General features: G+C 42.9%; 1 protein-coding gene across 11 annotated transcripts in view; it reads left to right on the forward strand.

Moving 5' to 3' along the window:
* The window catches only part of erg (ETS transcription factor ERG), a 301,661-nt gene that overhangs the window by 262,787 nt on the left and 15,691 nt on the right, over nt 1-23,183 (forward strand). For 7 of the 11 annotated variants that reach the window (XM_072259984.1, XM_072259980.1, XM_072259982.1 and 4 more), the window contains 5 exons: nt 1,521-1,724; nt 9,976-10,032; nt 14,336-14,416; nt 17,942-18,013; nt 20,612-20,674. In XM_072259984.1, coding sequence (XP_072116085.1) covers nt 1,521-1,724; nt 9,976-10,032; nt 14,336-14,416; nt 17,942-18,013; nt 20,612-20,674 — 477 coding nt within the window. The remainder of the gene's footprint in view (nt 1-1,520; nt 1,725-9,975; nt 10,033-14,335; nt 14,417-17,941; nt 18,014-20,611; nt 20,675-23,183) is intronic. The other 4 variants (XM_072259986.1, XM_072259987.1, XM_072259989.1 and 1 more) reach the window with 2 other exon arrangements.

The raw sequence follows: 23,183 nt of genomic DNA on the forward strand, positions 1-23,183 counted from the left end.
TGCTGGACGGCATGGCTCAAACGGCCAGGAAGGCCCTGTTCCACACTGTATCTCAATAAATAAATTTTTAAATGTAGAAGTGAGGGAGTGTGCATATGTGTGTGTAGACGCTCATCTCCATGCAATGTCAAATATACTGCCCACAACTGGAGTATAAGTGTTGTCTGCAGAACAGTGGCCGTCGAGGATAAAAGTAGTGCCATTAATTCCTCAAGCAAGATGTGCAGATGCAGTGGAAGAGACAGAGGGGAAGATTTTCTACTTAGGTGGAAGTATAACAATAGCAGTAGTTTATCATCACATCATCATAAACTCTTTATGATCTTGTACTTAATCGTTTAGCTGCACAGCACTTTTCAGTAGCTTTTACACTTCATTCTGCATTGCTATTGTTTTACCTTTTTCTAGCTCATACACAGTGTAAGGGTTGAACTGTATGAACAGTATGCAAGACAAGCTTTTCACTGTATCTTGCTACTTGTGACAATAATAAACCAACAATTGTTATCCATCCTGTCTCATTACATACACTGCATGAAATTTTTCAGGTGATCCTCTGCATCAGCTATAGCTTAGTTGATGGTAGTTTTATCTCTGAATCACAGAGTCTTGTGTTTTAATCTCACAGCTGGTGCTTGATCACAAAAAATGCTTGATGTTCCACTGAATGATGCATTTTTGGAAGCGCTGTCTTTAGAAAGAACCATTGTATCAAATCCCCCCTTTACTCCTTTAGGAAGAAGCAATCATATAGTGGCATTCTCCATGGAACAGTAAGGAGCTATTGGCGCCCCGCCCAAAATCCATCCCTCAATGAGCGTGACTGAAGCAATCATTTGATCACATTATTTTATAGTTGATTATGGAAGCTTGCTCTGAGAAATGTAGCTGCTGCATTTTTTGCACTATGAGACGGCCTGTCCTTCGACTGTATCTCCAATGTACTTTAACCTAGCAAATACTGAAAGGCCTGGATAGAGTGGATGTGGAGAGGATGGTGCCAACAGTGTGAGAGTCTAGAATCAGAGGACGCAGCATAAAAATAGAAGGAAATCCCTTTAAAACAAAGATGAGGAGGAATTTCTTTATCTGGGCTGTGGTCAATCTGTGGAATTCATTGCCACATATGACTATGGAGGCCAAGCGATTCAACAAATTTAAGGCAGAGGTTGGTAGGCTCTTGATTAGTAAGGGTGTCAAAGATTAAGGGGAGAAGAGAATGGGGTTGAGAGGGATATTAAACCAGCCACACTCAAATGGCAGAGCAGATTTGAAAGGACAAGTAGCTTATTTCTGCTCCTATGTCCTATAGTTTAAAGAAACATAGAGCAGCACAGTATAGGTGCTTCAGTCCATGATGTTAGACCTCTTGAGAAATGAACACCAGCCATCAGTTCACAGTATTCAGGTTGACTATGAGTCAGAGGGGAAAGTGACCACACTGTTTTACATTGCTAATCTTTGTGCTTTCAATTTTATCCACCACCACCCACTACCCTACCCTGCTCCCTAACATGCAGATCCTACACTGTGGTCCACAGATCATGTGAAACAATGGCTGGAGTGGGCAGTGAAGGAGTACGGCTTGATTGACGTCGATGTGCCGCTCTTCCAGAACGTTGATGGCAAGGAGCTCTGCAAAATGACCAAAGAGGATTTTCAGCGCCTCACCCCAAGCTACAATGCCGACATCCTCCTGTCACACCTGCAGTACCTCAGAGAGAGTAAGAATATTTAACATCTTTTAAGAGTGTTTGGCATTGATTTTGGTCTTTTGAAAATCCAAGTTGATTTTCTCTCGTTTGCTTCACACAAAGTAAAACTTGTCCTGTGCTCCATACTCCAATGCAGGAATGTGTCTGAAACATCAGCACTATCTTTGACTACTTTACAATTTGTCAGTTGTAAAGTCATTCTCATGTGGATTGTGATGTGGTTATTAAGGTGCAATTAAAATAGTCCAATAAGATACCTTGGTATTTGGTTAAAACCATTTCCTTGATTAATTGGCCTTTCTCCATATCAATTTCCTCCCATGCTATGGTGAAGGTTGTAACTCCATCTTGTTCTGTGTCTCCAAAGTTCAAAGTAAATTTCAAAATTCTAAGTTCAAAGCGAAGTTCAGTTCCTTGTGGATTTTGTGCTCCAGTTTTAAAAAGTGTGTGAGGCCCGTTGGGACTTGTCTGTAGAGCAGGAAATCGCTTGGGTTGATAGCAACTTAGCAGAGGCCAATAAAAAGACCAGACGTTTAAATGGTGTGGCCATTGTGGGAATGGTCAGACTTTGAATCAACAGGCTTGGGTGAGAACAGGTGTAAGCTAGAACTTGTGTTTGAGAAGTTAGACTGTAACAAGTGTAGGCAGGATGGTAATTCATGCAGTAGAATGCTTCTCCTGCTAAATGTGGGATTGTAGGGTACCTAATGGTCTCCTTGATGACTACGTCTACAGGAAGTGCACCCAACCTCAGCTTCTAAGTGACAAGGTCAAGGAACTGGAGCTGGAGCTGGTTGCACTCAGGATCACCCAGGAGGCTGAAAACTTCATAGATGAGATATTTACTGAGGTGGTCACACCCAGAGTGCAGGCTTCATGGGTGACCAGCAGGAGAAGCAAGCAGTCCATGCCAGGGTTCCCCTGTGGCCATTCCCCTCAGCATCAACTATACCCTTTGCAAACTGCTGTGTGGTATGACATCTCAGGGTACCGCAGCAGCAGCCAGGCCATTGGCTCTGTGGCTCAGCAGGGAAGGGTAAAGTCAGCAGAGCAATAGTGATAGGAGATTCAATAGTTGGGGCCATAGCAATCATGAGAAGTTAAGGCTTTTCTTTCATGGCCACAGAGTCAGGATGGTGTGTTGCTTTCTAGGTTCTAGGGTACAGGATGTCTCAGAGCACCAGCAGAAGATTTTCAAGAGTGTGGGTGAACAGCCAGAGGTCATGGTGCACATTGGCACCAATGGCAAAGGGTAGAAAGGGTGAGAGGTCCTGCACAGTGAGTATAGGGAACTAGAGAAGACTCTGAAGTACAGGAATTCCAAGGTAGTAATCTCTGGATTACTCCCAGAACCCTGTGCTAGACAGGTTAAGAATAGGACATCAGTGCAAATGAATGAGTGGCTGAGGAAGTGGAGTGTGGTGGCGGGGGGGCGGGGAAAGCAGGTTTTCAGATTTCTGGATCTGTGGGATCACTTCTGGGGAAGATAAGACCTATACAAAACAGCCGGGTTACACCTGAGCTCGAGGGAACAAATATCCTTGTGGGCAGGTATGTTGGTGATGGTTTAAACTAAGTTGATAGGTGTATGGGAACTGAAGTGGTAAGGTTCAGGATGGGGCAGTTGGTATACAAGTTGATGCATTGTTTAGTGAGACTGTGAGGAAGAACAGGCAGATAATTTATTTGCTGATACAGTGTGGAGTAGGCCTTTCAAGCCCTTTGAACATCGTTGTCCAGCAGCTCCTGACAACCCTGATTAACCCTAACCTAATCACGGGGCAATTTACAATGACCAATTAACCTACCTGGTATGCCTTTGGACTGTGGGAGGAGACCCGCGCATTCCAGGGAAGGACATACAATTTCCTGTAGAGGACGCTGGGATTGAACTCTGAATTCCTGCGCCCCCAGCTGTAATAGTGTTGCGCTAACATCACGCTACCATGGTGCCCATGGGGGCAAAATCGAAAAGGGTGATGAATACAGAACTGAAGGTGTTATATTTGAATGCTCACAGTGTACAGAATAAGGTAGATGATCTTGTGGCACAGTTAGAGATTGCCAGGTGTGACATTGTGGGCATCACTGAGTCGTGGCTGAAAGAAGATCATAGTCGGAAGCTTAACATCCAAGGATACACATTGTGCCGAAAGAAGAAGCAGGTAGGCACTGGGTTTGGGATGGTTCTGTTAGTAAAAGATGAAAGCAAATCCTAAGAAAGATGACATATGATCAGAAAATGTAGAGTCCTTGCGGATAGAATTAAGAAAATGCAAGGGTAAAAAGACCCTGATACAAGTTATATACAGGCCCCCGAACAGTGGCCAGGATATGGGATATAAATTTCAATGGGAAATAGAAAAGGCATGTAAAAAGGGCAATGTTATAATGGCCATGGGTGATTTCAATATGCAGGTAGATTGGGAAAATCAAGTTGGTGCTGGATCCCAAGAGACAGAATTTGTAGAATGCTTACAAGATAGCTTTTTAGAGCAGCTTGTGTTGAGCCCACTAGGGGAAGACAATACTGGATTGGGTGTTGTGTGATTAACCAGATGTAATTAGGGAGCTTAAAGTAAAGGAAACCTTAGAAGGTAATGATGATAATATGATAGAATTCACCCTGCAGTTTGAAAGAGAGAAGATAAAATCAGATGTATGAATATTACAGTGGAGTAAAGGGCTGTACAGAGGAATGAGCGAGGAGCTGGCCAAATTTATTTGGAAGGGAACACTAGCAGAGATGATGACAGAACAGCAATGGCTGGTGTTTCTGGGGGCAAGTAGGAAGGCGCAGGATTGATTAATCACAAAGATTAAGATGTATCCTAAAGGGAGGATCAGGCAACTGTGGCTGACAAGGGAAGTCAAAGACAGCATAAAAACAAAAGAGAGGGCATATAATATAGCAAAAATTAATATGAAGTTAGAGAATTGGGAAGCTTTTAAAAACCAACAGAAGGCAACTAAAAAAAGCATAAGGAGAGAAAAAATGAATTATGAAGGTATGCTAGCCAACAATATCAAAAAGGATACCAGAAGTTCTTTCAGATATATAAAGGGTAAAAGAGCGGTGAGGGTGGATATTGAACTGCTGGAAAATAGTGCTGGAGAGGTAGTGATGAGGGACAAAGAAATGGCAAATGAACTTAAGTATTTTGCATCAGTCTTTACTATGAAATTTGAGCGTGTCAGGGGACAGAGATAAGTGCTGATGCTATTACTAAGGAGGAGGTTCTCAGGAAGCTAAAGGGGCTGAAGGTAGATAAGTCACCTGGACCAGATGTACTACACCCCAGGGTTCTGAAAGAGGTGGCTGAAGAGATTTATGAAGGCAATAGTAATGATCTTTTAAGAATCACTAGATTCTGGAATTCCAGAGGACTGGAAAATTGCAAATGTCACTCCACTCTTTATGAAGGAGTAAGTCAGAAGTAGGGAAATTTTAGGCCAGTTAACCTGACTTCAGTGGTTGGGAAGATATCGGAGTCCATTATTAAGGATGAGCTTTTGTGGTACTTGGAGGTACATGATAAAGTAGGCCAAAGTCAACATGGTTTCTTTAAGGGGAAATCTTGCCTAACAAATCAATTGGAATTCTTTGAAGAAAGAACAGGCAGGATAGACAAAGGTGAGTCAGTGGATGTTGTTTACTTGGATTTTCAGAAGGCCTTTGACAAGGTGATGTACATGAGGCTGCCTAACAAGACAAGAGTCCATGGTATGACAGGAAAGATACTAGCATGGATAGAAGATTGGCTGACTGACAGGAGGCAAAGAATTGGAGTAAAGGTTGTCTTTTCTGGTTGACTGCTGGTGACTAGTGGTGGTCCATAGGGGTTGGTTTTGGCACCACTTCTTTTCATGTTATATGTCAATGAGTTGGATAACAGCATTGACAGCTTTGATGCCAAGTTTGCAGACGATACAAAGAAATATGGAGGGGCAGGTAGTGTTGAGGAAGAAGGGAGTCTGCAGAAGAACTTGGACAGATTGGGAGAATAATTAATGAAGTGGAAGATGGAAATATAGTGTTGGGAAATGTATGGTCATGCACTTTGGTTGAAGGAATAATAATGTAGACTATTTTATAAATGGGGAGAAAATTCAAAGCTCATGGTTGCAAAGTGACTTGGGAGTCTTTATACAGGATTCTCTGAAGGGTACCTTGCAGGTTGATTTGGTGCTAAGGAAGGTAAATGTAATGTTGGCATTCATTTTGAGAGGACTAGAATATAACAGGAAGGATGTGATACTGAGGCTTTATAAGACATTGGTCGGACTACACTTGGAATATTGTGAGCAGGTTTCAGCCCGTTCTCTAAGAAATGATGTTTTGGTATTGGAGACAGTCCAGAGGGTGTGCATGAGAATGATTCCAGGAATTAAAGGGTTAACATATTAGGACCGTTTGATGGCTCTGGGCCTGGGCTTTAGAAGAATGAAGGGAAATCTCAATGAAACCTATGGAATATTGAAAGGCCTGGACAGATTGGACATGGAGAAAATGTTTTCTATAGTGGGGCAGTATTGGACCAGAGGGCATAGCCTCAGAATAGAGGGACATCCATTTGGAACAGAGATGAGAAGGAATTTCTTTAGCCAGAGGGTGGTAAATCTTTGGAATATTTTGCAATGGACACTTGTGGATGCCAGGTTATTTAGTATATTGAAAGTGGAGGTTGATAGGTTAATCAAGGTGACAAAGGTTATGGGAGGAATGGAGAAGAATGAGGTTGAGAGGGATAATAAATCAGCCATGATGAAATGGTGGAGCAGACTCAATGAGCTGAATGGCCTAATTCTGCTCCTATGTCTTATGGTCTAAATTTATTATCAAAGTACATATATGTTACCATATACTACCCTGAGATTCATTTTCTTGTGGGCATTCAGAGTAAGTTCAAGAAACACAATAGAATCAATCTAAGGCTGCACCCAACAGGATGGACAGTCAACCAATGATCTAAACTCTATCACTTAGCCAGGGAACTGCTGTGACCTATCCAGTGAGGCAGATAGGAATTTACAGCACAGAAATAGATCATTCAGTCCTCTGACCTTTCCCAAAGTTCATACTCTTTTACAATCCTTCTCTTCTCCTCCTTTATCTCACCCCACCTGCTTGTTCATCACCTCCACCTCCATTGTTTATTCTGCTAGAGTTGTCTTAAACGTGTCCATGCAAGTAACTTCAATTGTTTCACCTGCACACGGTGAGCCACTCTCTGACTTTAGCTGACACATACTTTCAGGGAGACATTCACTGGATTTTCCTCTCTTTTGTCTGATTATCAAGGGAGAACATGTTGCGTTGTGTTGTATGGTATTATGATTTAGGAGCTCCATATTTGTGTGGCGCAGCTGAGGGGGGGAGATGCCTTTTGCTTGATTGATATTTAAATCAACTCCATGAGTGATTGCGTCTGCTCAGAATAATTCCACAAATGTTTATTTTGGCAACTTTTCTTGATATCCTTTAAGATTTTGAGCTATTGCAAAGCACTAGCTAAAAGAAAAATGACCAGGTAAGACAGTGAATAACTATCGGACATAGTGTGACAGATGATAGAAATGAGCAGCAAACTGTAAGAGTAGTGACTGCAAGCATATGATCCCTTGTATTTGTATTAGATGGACTGTTACCTGGGATGGCTCACCCCAACCCTTGAGAGATGGTGGCAGGTAGAGCACAGTTAGAGTGGGTCATTAGGAAGGAGAAGTTGTGACTAAATGAGAGAAATATTGGGGGCATCAGCAATGTGAAGTGCATTAGTATAAAGTTCTGAAAGGGGAAGTAATGAGAAGAATGAGAGATGACCTCATTGAAACCTATCGAATGTTGAAAGGTCCCAATAGAGTGAATGTGGAGAGGTTGTTTCCTATGGTGGGGAGTCTAAGACCAGAGGACTCAGCCTCAGAATGGAAGGGTGTCCTTTTAGAATGGAGATGAGGAGGAATTTCTTTAGCTGGAGACTGGTGAATCTGTGAAATACGTTGCAACAGGCGGCTGTGGAGGCCAAGCCTTTAGGTATATTTAAGACAGAGGTTGATAGATCCTTGATTGATCAGGGCATGAAGGGGGAAGACAGGAGATTGGAACTGAGAAGGAAAATTGGTCATCCCCAATGAAATGGCAGAGCAGACTTGATGGGCCAAATGGCCTAATTTTGCTTCTATATCTTACGGTCTTACAATCATGGGTGTGGCACGGAAATTGAGGTTGGGCCGGTTAGAATGGGGGAAGATTGGTGACAGGAATGACACGTGATCTCAGAGTTATGTTTTACAATCTTACTCCCTTGGCTCTGCACGGTTAATTTTTCCTTGATGTATGTATGTACGTCTTGTATGTAGGTCTGGCATTCTTGAGTGGAGCAGATATTGGCGAGGCATGTCTGAAGCCACATGCAAAAGGCCCAGTCTCGTGCCTGCTTTATCCATGGACACTGCTCCTTAATTTATGGGCCCTTATCAATGCAGGAGGCAAAGTACTGATAAAGATGAGAAAGTCTGCAGATGCTGGAGATCCAAAACACACACACAAAATGGCAGAGGAACTCAGCAGGTCGGGCAGCGTCGATGGAAATGAATAGATAGTTGACGTTTCAGGCCAAGACCCTTCTTAGGACTGGAAAGGAAGCGGGAAGATGCCAGAATAAAAAGATGGGGTGGGGGGGAGAGAAGGAGGCCAGCTGGAAGGTGATAACTGAAGCCAGGTGGGCGGTGAAAGTCAAGGGCTGGAGAAGAAGGGATCTGATAGGAGAGGAGAGAGGACCATGGGAGAAAGGGAAGGAGGAAAGGAACCAAGGAGAAGTGATAGGCAGTTGAGAAGAGGTAGAAGTTGGAGTGGGATTAGAGCAAAGCACTGACCATTGATAATAAGTTTGAACTTCTGGCTTCTCATGTTGCAGAGCTCGTCGACCATTTAGAACTAGAAAAACATGCTGAGGTTCAAGCCTGTTGTAACTAACTAATTAATTTGTCTAAACTTCATTTGGTTACCCCCGAATAAGCCGTATAGCAAATAGATGCAGGCTCCCAAATTCATTCCATAGCTGGGGCTAGTGAATAGCTGATGTTGAGGAAGCTTCTTGCTAGAGCATTATATGGCAATATAAGATGCAGAGAGGAGGGCACTGCACTGACGATTGTACTGCTGTCCATTACCTGTCATGCTTCAGCCTCCTTAATATTGGCTTAAGGCCAACTCAGCCTTATTATTATCAAAGGGAGGGTAAAGCTGAGGCCACCACTGGAACTTTGCAGTACTGGGGCAAGGTACTTAACTGCATGCTCACCTGGGAATGTGCTGTCTTCTCCCCAAAACAGCAATCAGTATCAGCAAGAAGCTCCTATGTATTAATTCATTGCCACAGATAGCTGTAGATGCCAAGCTATTGGGCATATTTAAAACAGAGGTTGATAGGTTCTTGATTAGTAAGGGCATCAAATGTTATAGCAGGAGAATGGGTTTGAGAAGGTTGATAGTTCAGCCATGATTGAATGGTGGAGCAGACTGGATGGACCACATGGCCTAATACTGCTCCAATGTCTGATAGTCTTAAGGAAGCAAACTCTAGCAAAAGTATTAGAAGGTTAAGAAAGTCAAGGTAAATGTATGTGTTTATTGTTTATTTAGAGTAATTGATTTTATGTCAGAAATGATCATGTCAATCAAGCCTAATTACAACTGAATATCATCTGGAGTAATGTTAGAATAGAGAATAATTATGATTCATATTCACATGTAAAAATACTAACAAAAAATCCAAGATGTAAGACCTTAGGAAATCATACCTTCAGATCTCACGGCAAAAGGTTGAGGGAGCTGCTGACTTTGTTGTGCCTCAAAAGATATTCTTGCCTATTCAAATTGATCTGGTCAACACCATTTACCTTGATAGTTAGGGGAATGCAGTGAGGGGTACTAATGGTGAGGGTCACATTTAACTACTGTTCAGCTCTGTCTCTCAGGAGTTATTCTGCTTCTCTTGATTCTAATTCTGCTGAAGTAAAGTAATTTACTCTTTTTATCTCTAAGCCATATCCATGACAGGAAAACCTGAGGTAGAAACTGTTCTTAATACGGAGAATGCTGGAAATACTCAACAGCTCAGGCAGCGCCTGTGGAGACAGTCACAGAGTTAATGTTTCATGCCTATGACCTTTGATCAGAAACTGTTATACTTTGTGATTTTTTTGTAGACATTAAGCGGTCATCAAATGGTGACTAATTTAGCAATGCATTTTCAAGTGTTCCTCAGGTTTTCCTCTCCTGCCTGTGGCCAAGGAAATAGCCATCACCAAAAAGGTGAGTCTTTTTCATATACAGCTTGATGGGGAGCTATGAGGAGCAAATGTCCTTCTCCCAGCTCCACAGCATAATGAAGGGCTGCTGCTGGCCTGTGATTTACCCTGACAATGTCCTCCCCACCTGTCCTTCCTAACCCTCTCCTCTTCCACTCTGTAAGTCATTTCAAGTTCTTCTGTTTCATTTTAGTTATTTTCCGAGTTCCACCAGCAACTCACTTAATTGATCCCAAAGTCCTCTTTCAGGTTAACTTTGATCTTCCTAATTGGGGCAGAGGACAGCTTCACGGATGGGGATGGGAATCTTGTTGTCATTGCTATCCTTCATACCAAGTGTCAATCTCCATCTTAACTTATCCACTCAGGAATGATTCCCATATCAACTGTGTCCAAATGTTACTTGCATGATTCCAGAGTTTTGGTACTATCATCTTGTCCACAAGCTTCAAACTTGCTGAATGAAGAAACTTCCTGACAATTGTACTAAATTAATCTTCACCCATTTTGGTCATGTAGACATCTATACTTGTAATGTTCTCTCAGAACTGCATGAGCCATGTCCCCCTAGTCTTCTCCCAGGCTCCAATATTAGGTCGATGTTGCTCAGTCTTATAAATCTTCAGGTCTGGTCCTCCTGTACCTTCCTGCCTCACATGGTTCAGAACTGAGCATAGTATTCATAGTGACCCCGCACTCTGTGGCATTAACATGTCTTCTTCCAATTTATGCTTTGCTTCCTGGATGAAAGTCTACACTATTGTAGTTGCTTTGTTAGCTGGGCAGTTGTTATACATACTACAAGATCGGTTGTCTGTAAAATATAAAGCAGAAAATACTGGAAATACTCAGCAGTCGGTGGAGAAAAAGAGAGTTAATGTTTCAGTTTGATTACCTTTCATCGGAATTGTCATTAAAAGACCCATGATGAAGACTCTGGTGGCTGGATGTGGAAACTTTCCGAAAGGACTCTTACAATAAGGTGCCAGTGCTAAGATAAGAGATTCTCAACAAACACAGCCCTCTTGCTTTGAACAGAGTTTTTACATTGCGTTGGAGAGTTTATCGATCGATTCCAATTTTCGCCTTTAATTTTGCTGTTAGTCTTTCCTTGAGGCCACCGGATATTGGAGCAGAATTAGGCCATTTGGTCCATCAAGTCTGCTCCACCATTTCATCATGGCTGGTCCATTTTCCCTCTCAACCTCAATCTCTTTCCTTCTCCCCATATCCCTTCATGCCCTGACTACTCAGGAAACTATCAACCTCTGCCTTAAATATACCCAACAACTTGAATTGAAAAGAAGGATAGAAGATAATTTGCTTCTGTGTATTTTGATGCGCTTATGGGGCCAAAGCTGGGACAACCTGTGGCACAAATGGGGCTGGAGGTAATGGAGAGCGAGTGAATTTTCCCTGAGCTTTTGTGTGCTTCCAGCAAGTGGACTCAAGTGCTCTCCGTGCAGAAAGAAGTGCTCCTTCTCCATTTGATTGGTCATGGGCCATGAATTCCCACAAGTCAGTGAGGCTATTATGCTTCTTCAAGAAAACTTTGATAACATATTTGAATCCTTTCCTTCGTTCACCAGACAATCATTTTTCTGCGATGGAGTTCAGTAATGAGGGTCTTTCTTGTACAAGTGAATGAAACATCTTGCTCGAAACAATGAATAATGAAATGAACCAGCTGAGTGTAATTAGCATGGCAGTGCTCGGGATTTTGGACCAGGAAAAAATGTTGCATTTTTTTTATTCTACCAGTTAATTGGTAACAGGAGTGCAAAGGTTACTGCTGCTCTGTGACCCATAAACTTTGGACTGGGTTTGGCATCTTGATCCTCAAATATTCTTTTCCTTGGACAGCCAAAGGCTATGCTAGTGCACTGAAGACAATGGTGATTGTTTGCATTCATGCCTGCCCTTCAGTTAGCTTTGGCTCCCAAGAAAACGGGAAGTGGTCTATATAATTTTCCTCATCATGGATTTTGATGGTCGGAGGACAGGGCTGTGCAGCAAGTTCAGTTTGCTGGTGGAACTTTGCTGTGTGGATGTTAACTTTAAGGCTTCTGGTGTCAGTCATGACACAGGAGACTCATCGACTGACATGAAATCTCTTGTGCCAGTGAATGAGCCTTTGGTGACTTCCTCTTTGGCATCCCAATATGAACATGTGTAAGTATTATCTGCATATTGTAGGTACGTGACTGGGGTCATACCTTAGTTTCATCATCAGTTTTATCAAAGCTCTCTGACGTGTAACTCAGGCTGTTGCCATAATAGTCCCTCTGCTGTACAATCTCCTGTAACCGTGTGCATTTCCTCCGGGTGCTCCAGTTTCCTCTCACAGTCCAAAGGCATACAGGTTGGTAGGTTAATTGGTCGTTGTAAAGTGCCCCGTGATTAGGCTAGAATTAAACTGGGGGACTGCTGGGTGGTGTGGCTCAAAAGGGCCAGAGGGGCCTGTTCCGCATTGTATCTCAATAAATAAAATTGTTAAAAAGGCATTCCTTTCCACTTTCCTCTCAAATGTAACTCTTTTGTCCCCATTTGGACCAGAGATAGGATTAAGTCTGGTGCTGAACGGTTAACGTTTGAGCAGTTATAGATGAGAAAATGCCTCTTGAGAGCTTGTCCACCTCTGATGAAAGATAATCAGTCAGAAGCGATAATTCTTTGAATCTGCCTACAAATGCTGCCTAAATTGCTGAGTATTTCCAGAGTATTTTCTATTTTACTTCAGGTTTATAGCATTTGCAATTTTTACTTCCTTTGAAATCAATAAATAATGCACTATCTCTATTTACTTCAGCTCATTCTTTCCCAGGACTTGACACCCGTGGAACCCCATTTTCTCTTTCTACCTGAAAATGTTGTAAATTCAAACCTTATTGAAGCCTAATTAATGCTGCCCATTCACCTATGCCATGTCTTTTACTTTTCTCAGCACTGGTGGTGAATGCTCAATAAATGTGTCTTGGCCCTTCAAATGATAAGAACAAATTTACCCCATGAAGTGAGAATTGGCATTATCCACTCATACACACGGCATAGATAGACATAGAAAAGTACAGCATAGAAACAGGCCCATCTAGTCCATACTGAACCATTTAAACTACCTACTCCCATTGACCTGTACCTGGACCATGGCTCTCCGTACCCTTACTATTCATGTACCTAGCCAAACTTCTCGAGTTTGCGTGCACTACTTGTGCTGGAAGCTCATTCCATACTCTCATGAGCCTCCGATGTGAAGAAGTTTCTCCTTGTGTTCCCCTTAAACATTTTGCCTTTCACCCTTGATCTATGAGCTCCGGTTGTAGTTCCACCCAACCTCGGTGGAAAGAGCCTGCTTGCATTTATCCTCTCTATACCCCTCATAATTTTGTATACCTCTATCAAATTTCCCCTCAATCTTCCAAGTTCCAAGGAATAAAGTCCTAACCCATTCAATCTTTTCTTATAACTCGGGTCCTCCAGTCCCAGCAACATCCTTGTAAATTTTCTCTGCACTTTTTCAACCTTGTTTACATGTTTCCTATAGGTTGGTGACCAAAACTGCACCCAATACTCCAAATTAGGCCTCACCAGTGATTATGCATGCACAGAACTAGAGCTTCACAAAATAATGTACTCGTCATTATTGGTAGTAATAGTAACAAGGACATTGTTGCTTAAGATACAGAATAGCTGAGAGGTTTCAGTAAGCCTATTCTTTTGCAGGACAGAACATTTATTTTTTAATGCTGCGTTTAGTGGTAATGCCAAGCCAGCCAGACTGGAGATGATTGGGCAATTTCCTTTTAATGATATTTGGTGATATCAGTACAGCACATACCCTATACTTAGGTAGCTATACTACATTTTATTTTCCCTTCAGCAGAACTTACCCTGCCTTTAATGGGAGAGGTCGTTACAGTCCAAAGACGTACCAGTTAGTAGTTTAATTGGTCATTGTAAATTGTCCTGTCATGAGGCTAGTGTTAAATAGGCGTTTTGCTGGGCTGCATGGCTTGTTGGGCCAAAAGGGCATGTTCCACACTGTATCTCTAAATAAATAAATAATTTCTCCTCCCCTTTTAAGCAGTCTCTGTTGAGTAAACTGACTGTTTACTAAACAACAGACTGTTTGCTCGGAGTGATATGCCCCTCCCCATCTCCAACTCATTGGCTGACACAGTGTTGTCAATAAATACTTCATTTTTTAAAAAAAATCCATAGTTGGCACAAACTTTTTCCTGTGTAACTGTCACTTTTCAAAAGGATAACGTTTTGGTGACTTTTGAATCGAATCATTTCCTATTTTGCAGCACCACTTCCTCATTTGACTTCAGATGATGTCGATAAAGCCTTGCAAAACTCTCCGCGTCTGATGCACGCCAGAAACACAGGTAATATATTAAAACTGAGCTGTCAACCACCAACTTTCCATTCTCCCCCAACCCTACATCCCAGTACATATACTGAACCATAGCTAGCTAGATGAGCATTGGCCAAAACCCAACATTAGCCAGACCCTTTCTTGTTTGTCCTCTTTCTTGACAAAACAAAATTCAAAACCAAGGCACAGGACCTAGAATGGGACATGTAAATTATCCCTGAATACCAATATTAGAATTTTGATTGGGCTACAGAGGATGAAGGGATGTGTAGGAGAGGAGAATTTTACTATTAAATGACAGGGAGGTAGGTTATTTAGATTTTGTGTGGATAATGGGCTTTACAAAGTTAGATTGGCAGTACATCTTTTTATACCGCTCTTCTAGTATGCTGCGTGTTACAGAAAAGAATTGTGAAAAATTTTCATTACTTATCACTACTTGGCAAATGTAAAACCTTCTAATATTTGATGTGCATAAGAGAAATTCCAGTTTTTGCTCATCAACCTTTAAATAACATTGCAATTTGTATGGATGATGTGATTTTATTCAATAATATTTAGTTTCAAGGATTTTTCCAGGGTTTTTCTGTTTCTGTTGAGTCTGACTAGCTTTCAGCGAGTGACCTGTGTCTCTCTTCTTGGCCAGCTGAATATAATTCCAACGTACCAAAGACACATGAATGGTCATGAATTTCTGACAGTACTCTCTCTTTTTCTGCACTCGCCATTGTTTCTAACCGTTATCTTTCCAGTTTCTTAACTTTTTCTCCCACTGTGTGCATATCAAAAAGAGAAAGGAATGGGCTTAAAGTGAGAGGAAGGGGATGCGTGGGGTAAGAGGTGATGATGGAATCAGAAACAACTATATTTAGACATTTATACTACTCAGAGCGTCGGAGTTTGGAGTTCAGTTCCAGCGAGTTCTGTGCAACTTGTACGTCCTACCCGTGAGCGCATGGGTTTCCTCCAGGTGCTCCAGTTTCCTCCCACATTCCAAAGATGTACCAGTTAGTAAGCTGATTGATCACTGTAAATTGTCCTCTGATTAGGCTAAGGGTAAATAGGTGGATTGCTGGGCCATACTGACTAGTTGCACTGGAAGGACTTGTAATGTGCTTTATCTCTATATAAATAAAAATAAATTTTAAAAAACAGGCCAAAGCTCACTCATACAGTGAAGGGATGACTAAGAAGAACCTAACTGAAGTACTTACTGTCATGAGTTGCTTTTTAAAGAGGTGGACAGGGACTTTGATTCCTGTGGTTGGTGAGTGCAGGTTATAATAGGGAAGGAGGTAGAAGCTAGGTGTAAAGAATTTATCAGTAGTTATTTATGAGACCAATGAGGATGTGAAATATAAGGTTTGGTGGACTGTTTGATGCTGAACGAATGAACTGGGAGCATTGGCACTCCCAAAGGGGGCATGGCACGGAGGGAGGAGGTAATTAGCATCAGACAATGCTTATGTGCGCTCGAATGACACATTTAGGTAATTTGGTCTAAATGGCTTATTTCTGCGCTGTTGACTCAATACAAAAAGAGCTGTTGTGGAGTTTCTAGATGGCGGATATGTCATCAATTAATTGAATGCAAAATGACTGATTCCATTGTAGATATAGTCACCTCCTTCATCTTTTCCATGATATAACAGCCTCACGTCAGGAAGCTCACCAATGTCTTTACTTCCTCAGGAGATTAAAGAAATTTGGCATGTCCCTTTGATCCTCACCAGCTTTTATCAATACCCCATAGACAGCATTCTATGCAGATATCTCACGGTTTAGTATGGCAACTGCTCTGCCTGTAACCACAAGAAACTGCATCACAGTTCAGTATATCACAGACACCAGACTCTTATCCATAGACTCTCTGTACACTTCTCATTGCTTTAGTAAAGTAGCCAACATTATCAAAGCCTGCACCCACTCCAACCATTTTCTCTTCTCCCACTCCCGTCGGACAGAAGATGCAAAAGCCTGGAAGCATGATCCACTAGGCTCAAGGACAGCTATAAGAATATTGAATAGTTCCCCAGTCCCAGAAAGTGGACTACTGATCTCACAATCTATCTTGTTATGACTTTGTAGCTTTTGTTCACCTGAAATGCACTTTTCTGTAATTGTATCACTTTATTCTGCATTCTGTTATTGATTTAATTTGTACTACCTTAATGCACTGTTGTAATGAATTGATCTGTATGAACGATGTACAAGACAAGCATTTCACTGTATCTTGGTACATGATGCATTACATCTTTATTATCCCTTTGACAATTTGTGCCAAATAGGTGAAATCTCGGTTTCTTGGACAATTTGAAGTTCCTGTGTTGGCCTGAGAACCACACAGCCACCTCTTTTCTCCCTTCTCCAATATTGATTCCAGTTTGCTACTCTTGATCTTTGCTATAATTTAGAGACACAGTACGATAACAGGCCCTCCTGGTCCTGTCAGCCTTCACCGCTCAATTACACCCATGTGACCAACTAACCTATTAACCTGTACACCCTTGGGATCTGGGAGGAACCGGAGCACCCAGAGGAAACCCACACAGTCACAGGCAGAACGTCTGAACTCTCTGCGGACAGCTGTGGAATTGAACCCAGGCCACTGATGCTCTAATAGTGTTACGCTAATCGCTGCATCACCAAGCTGAGCATACATTTTATTTTGTCTTTGACTTTTATTGCATCAAATAGTTTTATTTGTCCCTGACATGAACTTGCCATTTACTTTCTGGGGTGATTCACAACATAAGTGATGTGCCCGTGTGAAGAAGAAAGAGAGTCAAGGGAGCTGGTACCACAGGGGCCAACAAACCTCTGAGCCCTTTGCCAAGCATGTGGAATGCAGCTCATGAGTGGGAATGCATTTCTTTCAGGCAGACATCTTGCAAAGGAGCCGGGCCTGACCCCAACCCTTACCACTGTGCAGAAATGTGTTGGTTGCTTCCTTTTTCTCAGTGTAGATCTGCTCATGAAGATCTCTGAATGTAATTGTACAAAAAAAAGCTCCCTGAAATCACATTCAGTCCACTTGTTCTTTCTTAACCCACTATCACCCATATCCCAGACTCTTCCACATACCCCACACCAATGCTGGAGTTTTAGGATTTTAGTTTAGATTTAGTGATACAGCATGGTAACAGGCCCCTCTGGCCAAACAAGCCCGCACTGCCCAATTATCCATATGTGATCAGTTAACCTACTAACCTGTATGTCTTTAGACTGTGGGAGGAAACCGGAGCACCAGGAAGAAACCCACACCGTCACAGGGAGGACGTCCAAACTCCTTACAGGGAATTGAACCAGGGCTACTGGTGCTGTAACAGCATTATGCCAAAAGCTGGGCTACTGTGCCGTCCTGAATTCTGATTTCCAAAGAGCAACCAAGAATTTAGTTGATTATTCCCTTCCAACCACAGGGGCCAATCGCTCAGTGATATTGGAATCGGTGTGGTAAAATGATGCACTTGTATTTGGTCAATCACTGTTTGCACTTGATTGCTTTACTTGTATTTCCTCTTTATCTTTCTAGGGGGTGCAACATTCATTTTTCCAAATCCATCAGTTTATCCTGAACCAACCCAGAGACTGACAGTGAGACCCGGTAAGATTCTGCAACGCAAACACAACTGAGAAGTGGCTAGTGGTAAAGATGTATCTTTAGAAACATACCTAGAGATTGAATCCTACCCTCCCTCAGTGTGGTAAACATACATGGCATATTATGTTAAGGCCCAAATAAATTCCCTGTGAAAATTCAAGAAATTGGACAAGGAAGTGTTCAGAAAGAAGACGTTATGGCATATATAGTGTGGACAGCCAGCACATTTTCCCAGTGTGGCAATGGCCGATACCAGAGGACATCTGGTTAGGGTGGAGGGAAGTTTAGGGGAGATGTATGAGGTAGGATTTTTCATTTGGAAACTGGTAGGTGCTTGGAATGCCCTGCCAGGGGTAATGGTAGAGGCTGATATCATAGGGACATTTAAAAGATTCGTTGATAGACATATGGGTGTAAGAAAAGATGGAAGGTTATGGGCTGTGTAGGCTGGAAGGGTTATATTGATCATGGAGTAGGACTATATAGGTTAGCACAACATAATGAGCCAAAGGGCCTGTACTATGCTTTGCTGTTCAATGTTCTAATGCTATGGGTTGCTTCATTAAAGGCCAATTTATACTTGTGCATCAAATCGACGCCGTAGGTACAGCGAAGACGCATACCCTATGCTGAACCCTACACCGTAGCCTGACGTGCACCTCCCCAAAAATGTAACTACACGTCACAGCGACGCAGACCACAACAACTGTGATTGGTTCGTTTGGTAGCATCGCATTTCCTCCTACGCTGCAATAGCTTCCCATTGGGCGACTGAAGGGCAGGGAAGGAACTCTGGCTGCAATGCTTTCCATAAAGCTATACAGACCTCTGAAATTATGGAGGACCCTGTGCTTGATGCCAGTTTGTAGCTAGCTGCTACAGCCTGTTGACTTCCACCTGAAGCTAAAACTCAAATAGTGATTGCCAGTCCCTGAGTATACTGTGTGTTCACTGATGCGAAATAATTGGTTGGAGACAATGAACCAAGTCATCAAATCTACCTGTCGACATCCAAAATTATTTGAAATGCATTTCTTCGTCCATGTCTCTCAATGGCTGGAGAAGCACAGAAAATTCACCCTCCTTCAGTTTTAGTCGCCGTTGTTTGAAGTTTGAGTTTCTTCATGTTGAGTTTCAACACGAAGAAACTCAACACAGTGGCATAGAAACCCCACCGCCAACTAGCATTTTTGCGGTGAATTGCAGAGCGACGCAGACACACCAACGCACAAGTATAAATGCTCACAACAGCGTAGCCCACTTGTGTAGGCTACGGCGTAAGCTAGTATGCACAAGTATAAATCAGCCTCACGAAGGCAACCGCACTGTTCCTGTCAGGATTTGTAAAAAGAGCTTCAATCAATGGCTCGCAAGTTGTTGAAAAACATATTGTAGTTTGAAGTGCTCTCCAATATTTATTTATTTATTAGGAGGTACAGCGCAGAATAGGCCCCTCTGGCCTAATGAATCGTGCTGTCCAGCAACCCACCTACCTAATACTAGCTTAATCACAGGACAATTTACAATGACCAACTAACCTACTGACCAGTACGTCTTTGGACTGTGGGAGGAAAGCAGAGCACCTGGACGAAACCCAGGCGGTCACAGGGAGAGCGTACAAACTCTTTGCAGACAGCGCTGGAATAGATGCCCCGTGCTGTAATAGTGTTGTGCTAACCATGACACCTCAGCTGCCAAAGGCCAGTTAGAGAAAACTGCCAGGAAATGAGGGAAAATGCAGGGGAGAGAGAGGATAAGGCATTCTCCTGGCTGGCTGGGCACATGACAGCCTGCACCAGATGGGTCCCACACAGTGAGTAATCTCATGTTGCTCAGGGTTGTGGTTTGGCGAAGGCAGGCAGCTCAGTTGTGATTTGTACAAAAAGGCCAGCGACCGGTGAAAGAACCAACCTTGTTGCAGAGCACATTATCCTAAGCCTTGAAGACGAAAGGTGGCAGATGCACTGTGTAAGGAGGCGTTGCCGAGAGCTTTGTTCCTGCTCATGAGCCACATCACTTCACCGCTGTGGCAATGAATGCAAAAGCACCATCTGATGCAAGTACATATACAAAGTGCTGGAGGAACTCAACAGGTCAGGCTGCAACTATGGGAAGGAATAAACAGTCTACGTTTCAGATCAAACCCTTTCATCAGGCCAGTCCTCAGCCCAAAACATCGACTGTTTCTTCCTTTTCCGAAATGCTGCCTGACCCACTGCATTCCTCCTGCATTTTGTGTGTGCGTTGCTCTGGATTTCCAGCATCTGCAGAATCTCTTGTGTTTTCTAATGTAAGATTGTTTAGTGTCACATCTGTGCCTACATGTACGTGTGCATTTGACAATAAACTGAACTTCATGAGTTGGAGGACTGCAAAGACCGCAGCAACAGTGTGAATAGGAAGTACGGGTGCCAGGTCAATGTTAGCACGATCCAAGTCGTCCCACAGCGGCTACCACGTTTTATTTCTGTTAAAGAGATAAATAATGCTTCACACCAGACGTCCAGGGTTATCACCAGCCACCAGTCTGCTATGGTTCTGTAACTGTGTCAGAGTATTTTAATTGATGACTATTTCATTCATTCCACTTTCTATTTTTAGATTTGCCTTATGATGCAACCAGACGATCAGGGTGGGGAAGTCATGCTGGAGTTCCGCCAAAGGGTAATAAGTTTACCGTCTGTAATACTGATCAATGGGGACCCTTGTCTCCACACGCACTACACATGAAGTCACAGTTGGTCAGCCTTTTTCTCTGCATAGTCTGTGCTCATCAAGGTGACAACGATTACTTGTGGGGAGTGGAACTCTTGGGATGAATTCCATGGACAGACACCAGTCCTTGCCAGCCTATTACATACACTCAGTGGGCACTTTACTGAGTACCTCCTGTACCTAATAAAGTGGCTAGTGAGTGTGTGTTTGTGTTCTTCTGCCGCTGTAGCCCAGCCACTTCAAGGTCTGACGTGTTGTGTGTTCAGAAATGCTCTTCTGCACACCACTATTCTAATGCATGGTTGTTTGAGTAACTGTCACCATCCTGTCAGTTTGAGTCAGTCTGGCCATTCTCCTCTGGCCTCTCTCATCAACAAGGCATTTTTTTTCCCACAGAACTGCTGCTCGCTGGATATTTTCTTGCAACATGCACAAAATGTTGGAGGAAATCAGCAGGCCAGGCAGCATCTATGGAAAAGAGTAAACAGTTGATGTTTCAGGCCAAGACCCTTCAGCAGGACTGGAGAAAAAAAGATGAGCCGTCCTTCTAACTCTGACTCGTCTTTTTTTTCTCCAGTCCTGTTGAAGGATTTTGGCCCGAAACATTGACTGTACTTTTTTTCATAGATGCTGCCTGGCCTGCTGAGTTCCTCCACCATTTTGTGTGTGTTGCTTGGATTTCCAGCATCTGCAGATTTTCTCTTGTTTGTGATTGGATATTTTCTTGTTTTGCTTTGCACCATTCTCTATAAGTACTAGATATTGTTATGTCTGAGAATCCCAGGAGATCAGCAGTTCCTGAGATACTCAAACCACCCCATCTGGCACCAATAATCGTTCCACGGTCAAAGTCACTTAAATCCCATTTCTTCCCCATTCAGATGTTTGGTCTGAACAACTGAACCTCTTAACCAAGTCTACATGCTTTTATGCATTGAGTTGCTGCCACATGATTGGCTGATTAGATACTTGTATTAACAAGCAGAAGTAGAGACGTACCTGATAAAGTGGCCCACTAAGTGTAGTTAAGTTCAACATTATTGCAGCTATATTGGACCCTGGTCAGACCCCACTTGGAGTACTGTGCTCAGTTCTGGTCGCCTCACTATAGGAAGGATGTTGTAACCATAGAAAGGGTGCAGAGGAGATTTACAAGGATGTTGCCTGGATTGGAGAGCATGCCTTATGAGGTTAGGTTGCGTGAACTCGGCCTTTTTTTTCCTTGGAGCGACGGAGGATGAGGGGTGACCTGATATAAGTGTATAAGATGATGAGAGGCATTGATCATGTGGATAGTCAGAGGCTTTTCCCCAAGGCGGAAATGGCTAGCACGAGAGGGCACAGTTTTAAGGTGCTTGGAAGTAGGTATAGAGGAGATATCAGGGGTAAGTTTTTTACACAGAAAGTGGTGAGTGCGTGGAATGGGCTGCTGGTGACTGTGGTGGAGGCGGATACGATAGGGTCTTTTAAGAGACTCCTGGACAGGTATATGGAGCTTAGAAAAATAGAGGGCTATGGGTAACCCTAGGTAATTTCTCAGGTAAGAACATGTTCGGCACAGCTTTGTGGGCTAAAGGGCCTGTATTGTGCTGTAGGTTTTCTATGTTTCTATTAACCCTCATCTGAATGGAAGCAGGAGCAGTGAGCACTGGACAGGCATCCTATTACATCACACAGGACATGATCAGTCACAATCTAGTTGCCTCTGTTGCTAAGTTATCCCTTTAAACCTTCGACCTTGTTTCGGCGGCCGGGGAGACATCGAAGGCGCCCAGCAGAGAATGGCGCTCGGGAGGCTGTATTGGAGGGGCTGGTCGGAGGCTCAAAGTTTTCGGGCGAACGGAAACAGCTGTGGTCGGGTGCTTCCAATTCATCGGCAGTTGTCGGTGCCTGGAGGTTTATGGCAGGGTGTTTCTCCCTTTTGCCGCCTGCTATCGGGGACTCGGGAGTCGATCGGGACTTGAGACTTCTTTTGTACCGTGCCCATGGTCTATTCTTTATCAAATTACAGTATTGCTTTGCACTGCTGTAACTATATGTTATAATTATGTGGTTCTGTCAGTGTTGGTCTTTGGTTTGTCCTGTTTTTCTGTGATATCACTGTGGAGGAACATTGTATCATTTCTTAATGCATGTATGCATTTCTAAATGACAATAAACAAGGACTAAGTGTTCTCATAATGTAATCTAATCTAAACCTGCTCCACTATAGGCTATCCTTATTCTCGTCTACTCTACTTTTCTCCCTGTTTCTTTGTAACCCTCAGACACAGGGCTGCACAATAGCATAGTGGTTAACCCACTGCCGGCGGCCCGGGCTCCATTCCCATCACTGTCTGTAAGAGGTTTGTACACTTTGTCTGTGACCACGTGAGTTTCCTCCAGGTGCTCCAGTTTCCCCCCACATTCCAAAGAGGTATGTGCTTAGCAGGTTAATTAGTCACATAGATGTAATTGG

The sequence above is a fragment of the Mobula birostris genome, chromosome 6 (genome assembly GCF_030028105.1).
Source record: "Mobula birostris isolate sMobBir1 chromosome 6, sMobBir1.hap1, whole genome shotgun sequence".
NCBI lineage: Eukaryota > Metazoa > Chordata > Chondrichthyes > Myliobatiformes > Myliobatidae > Mobula > Mobula birostris.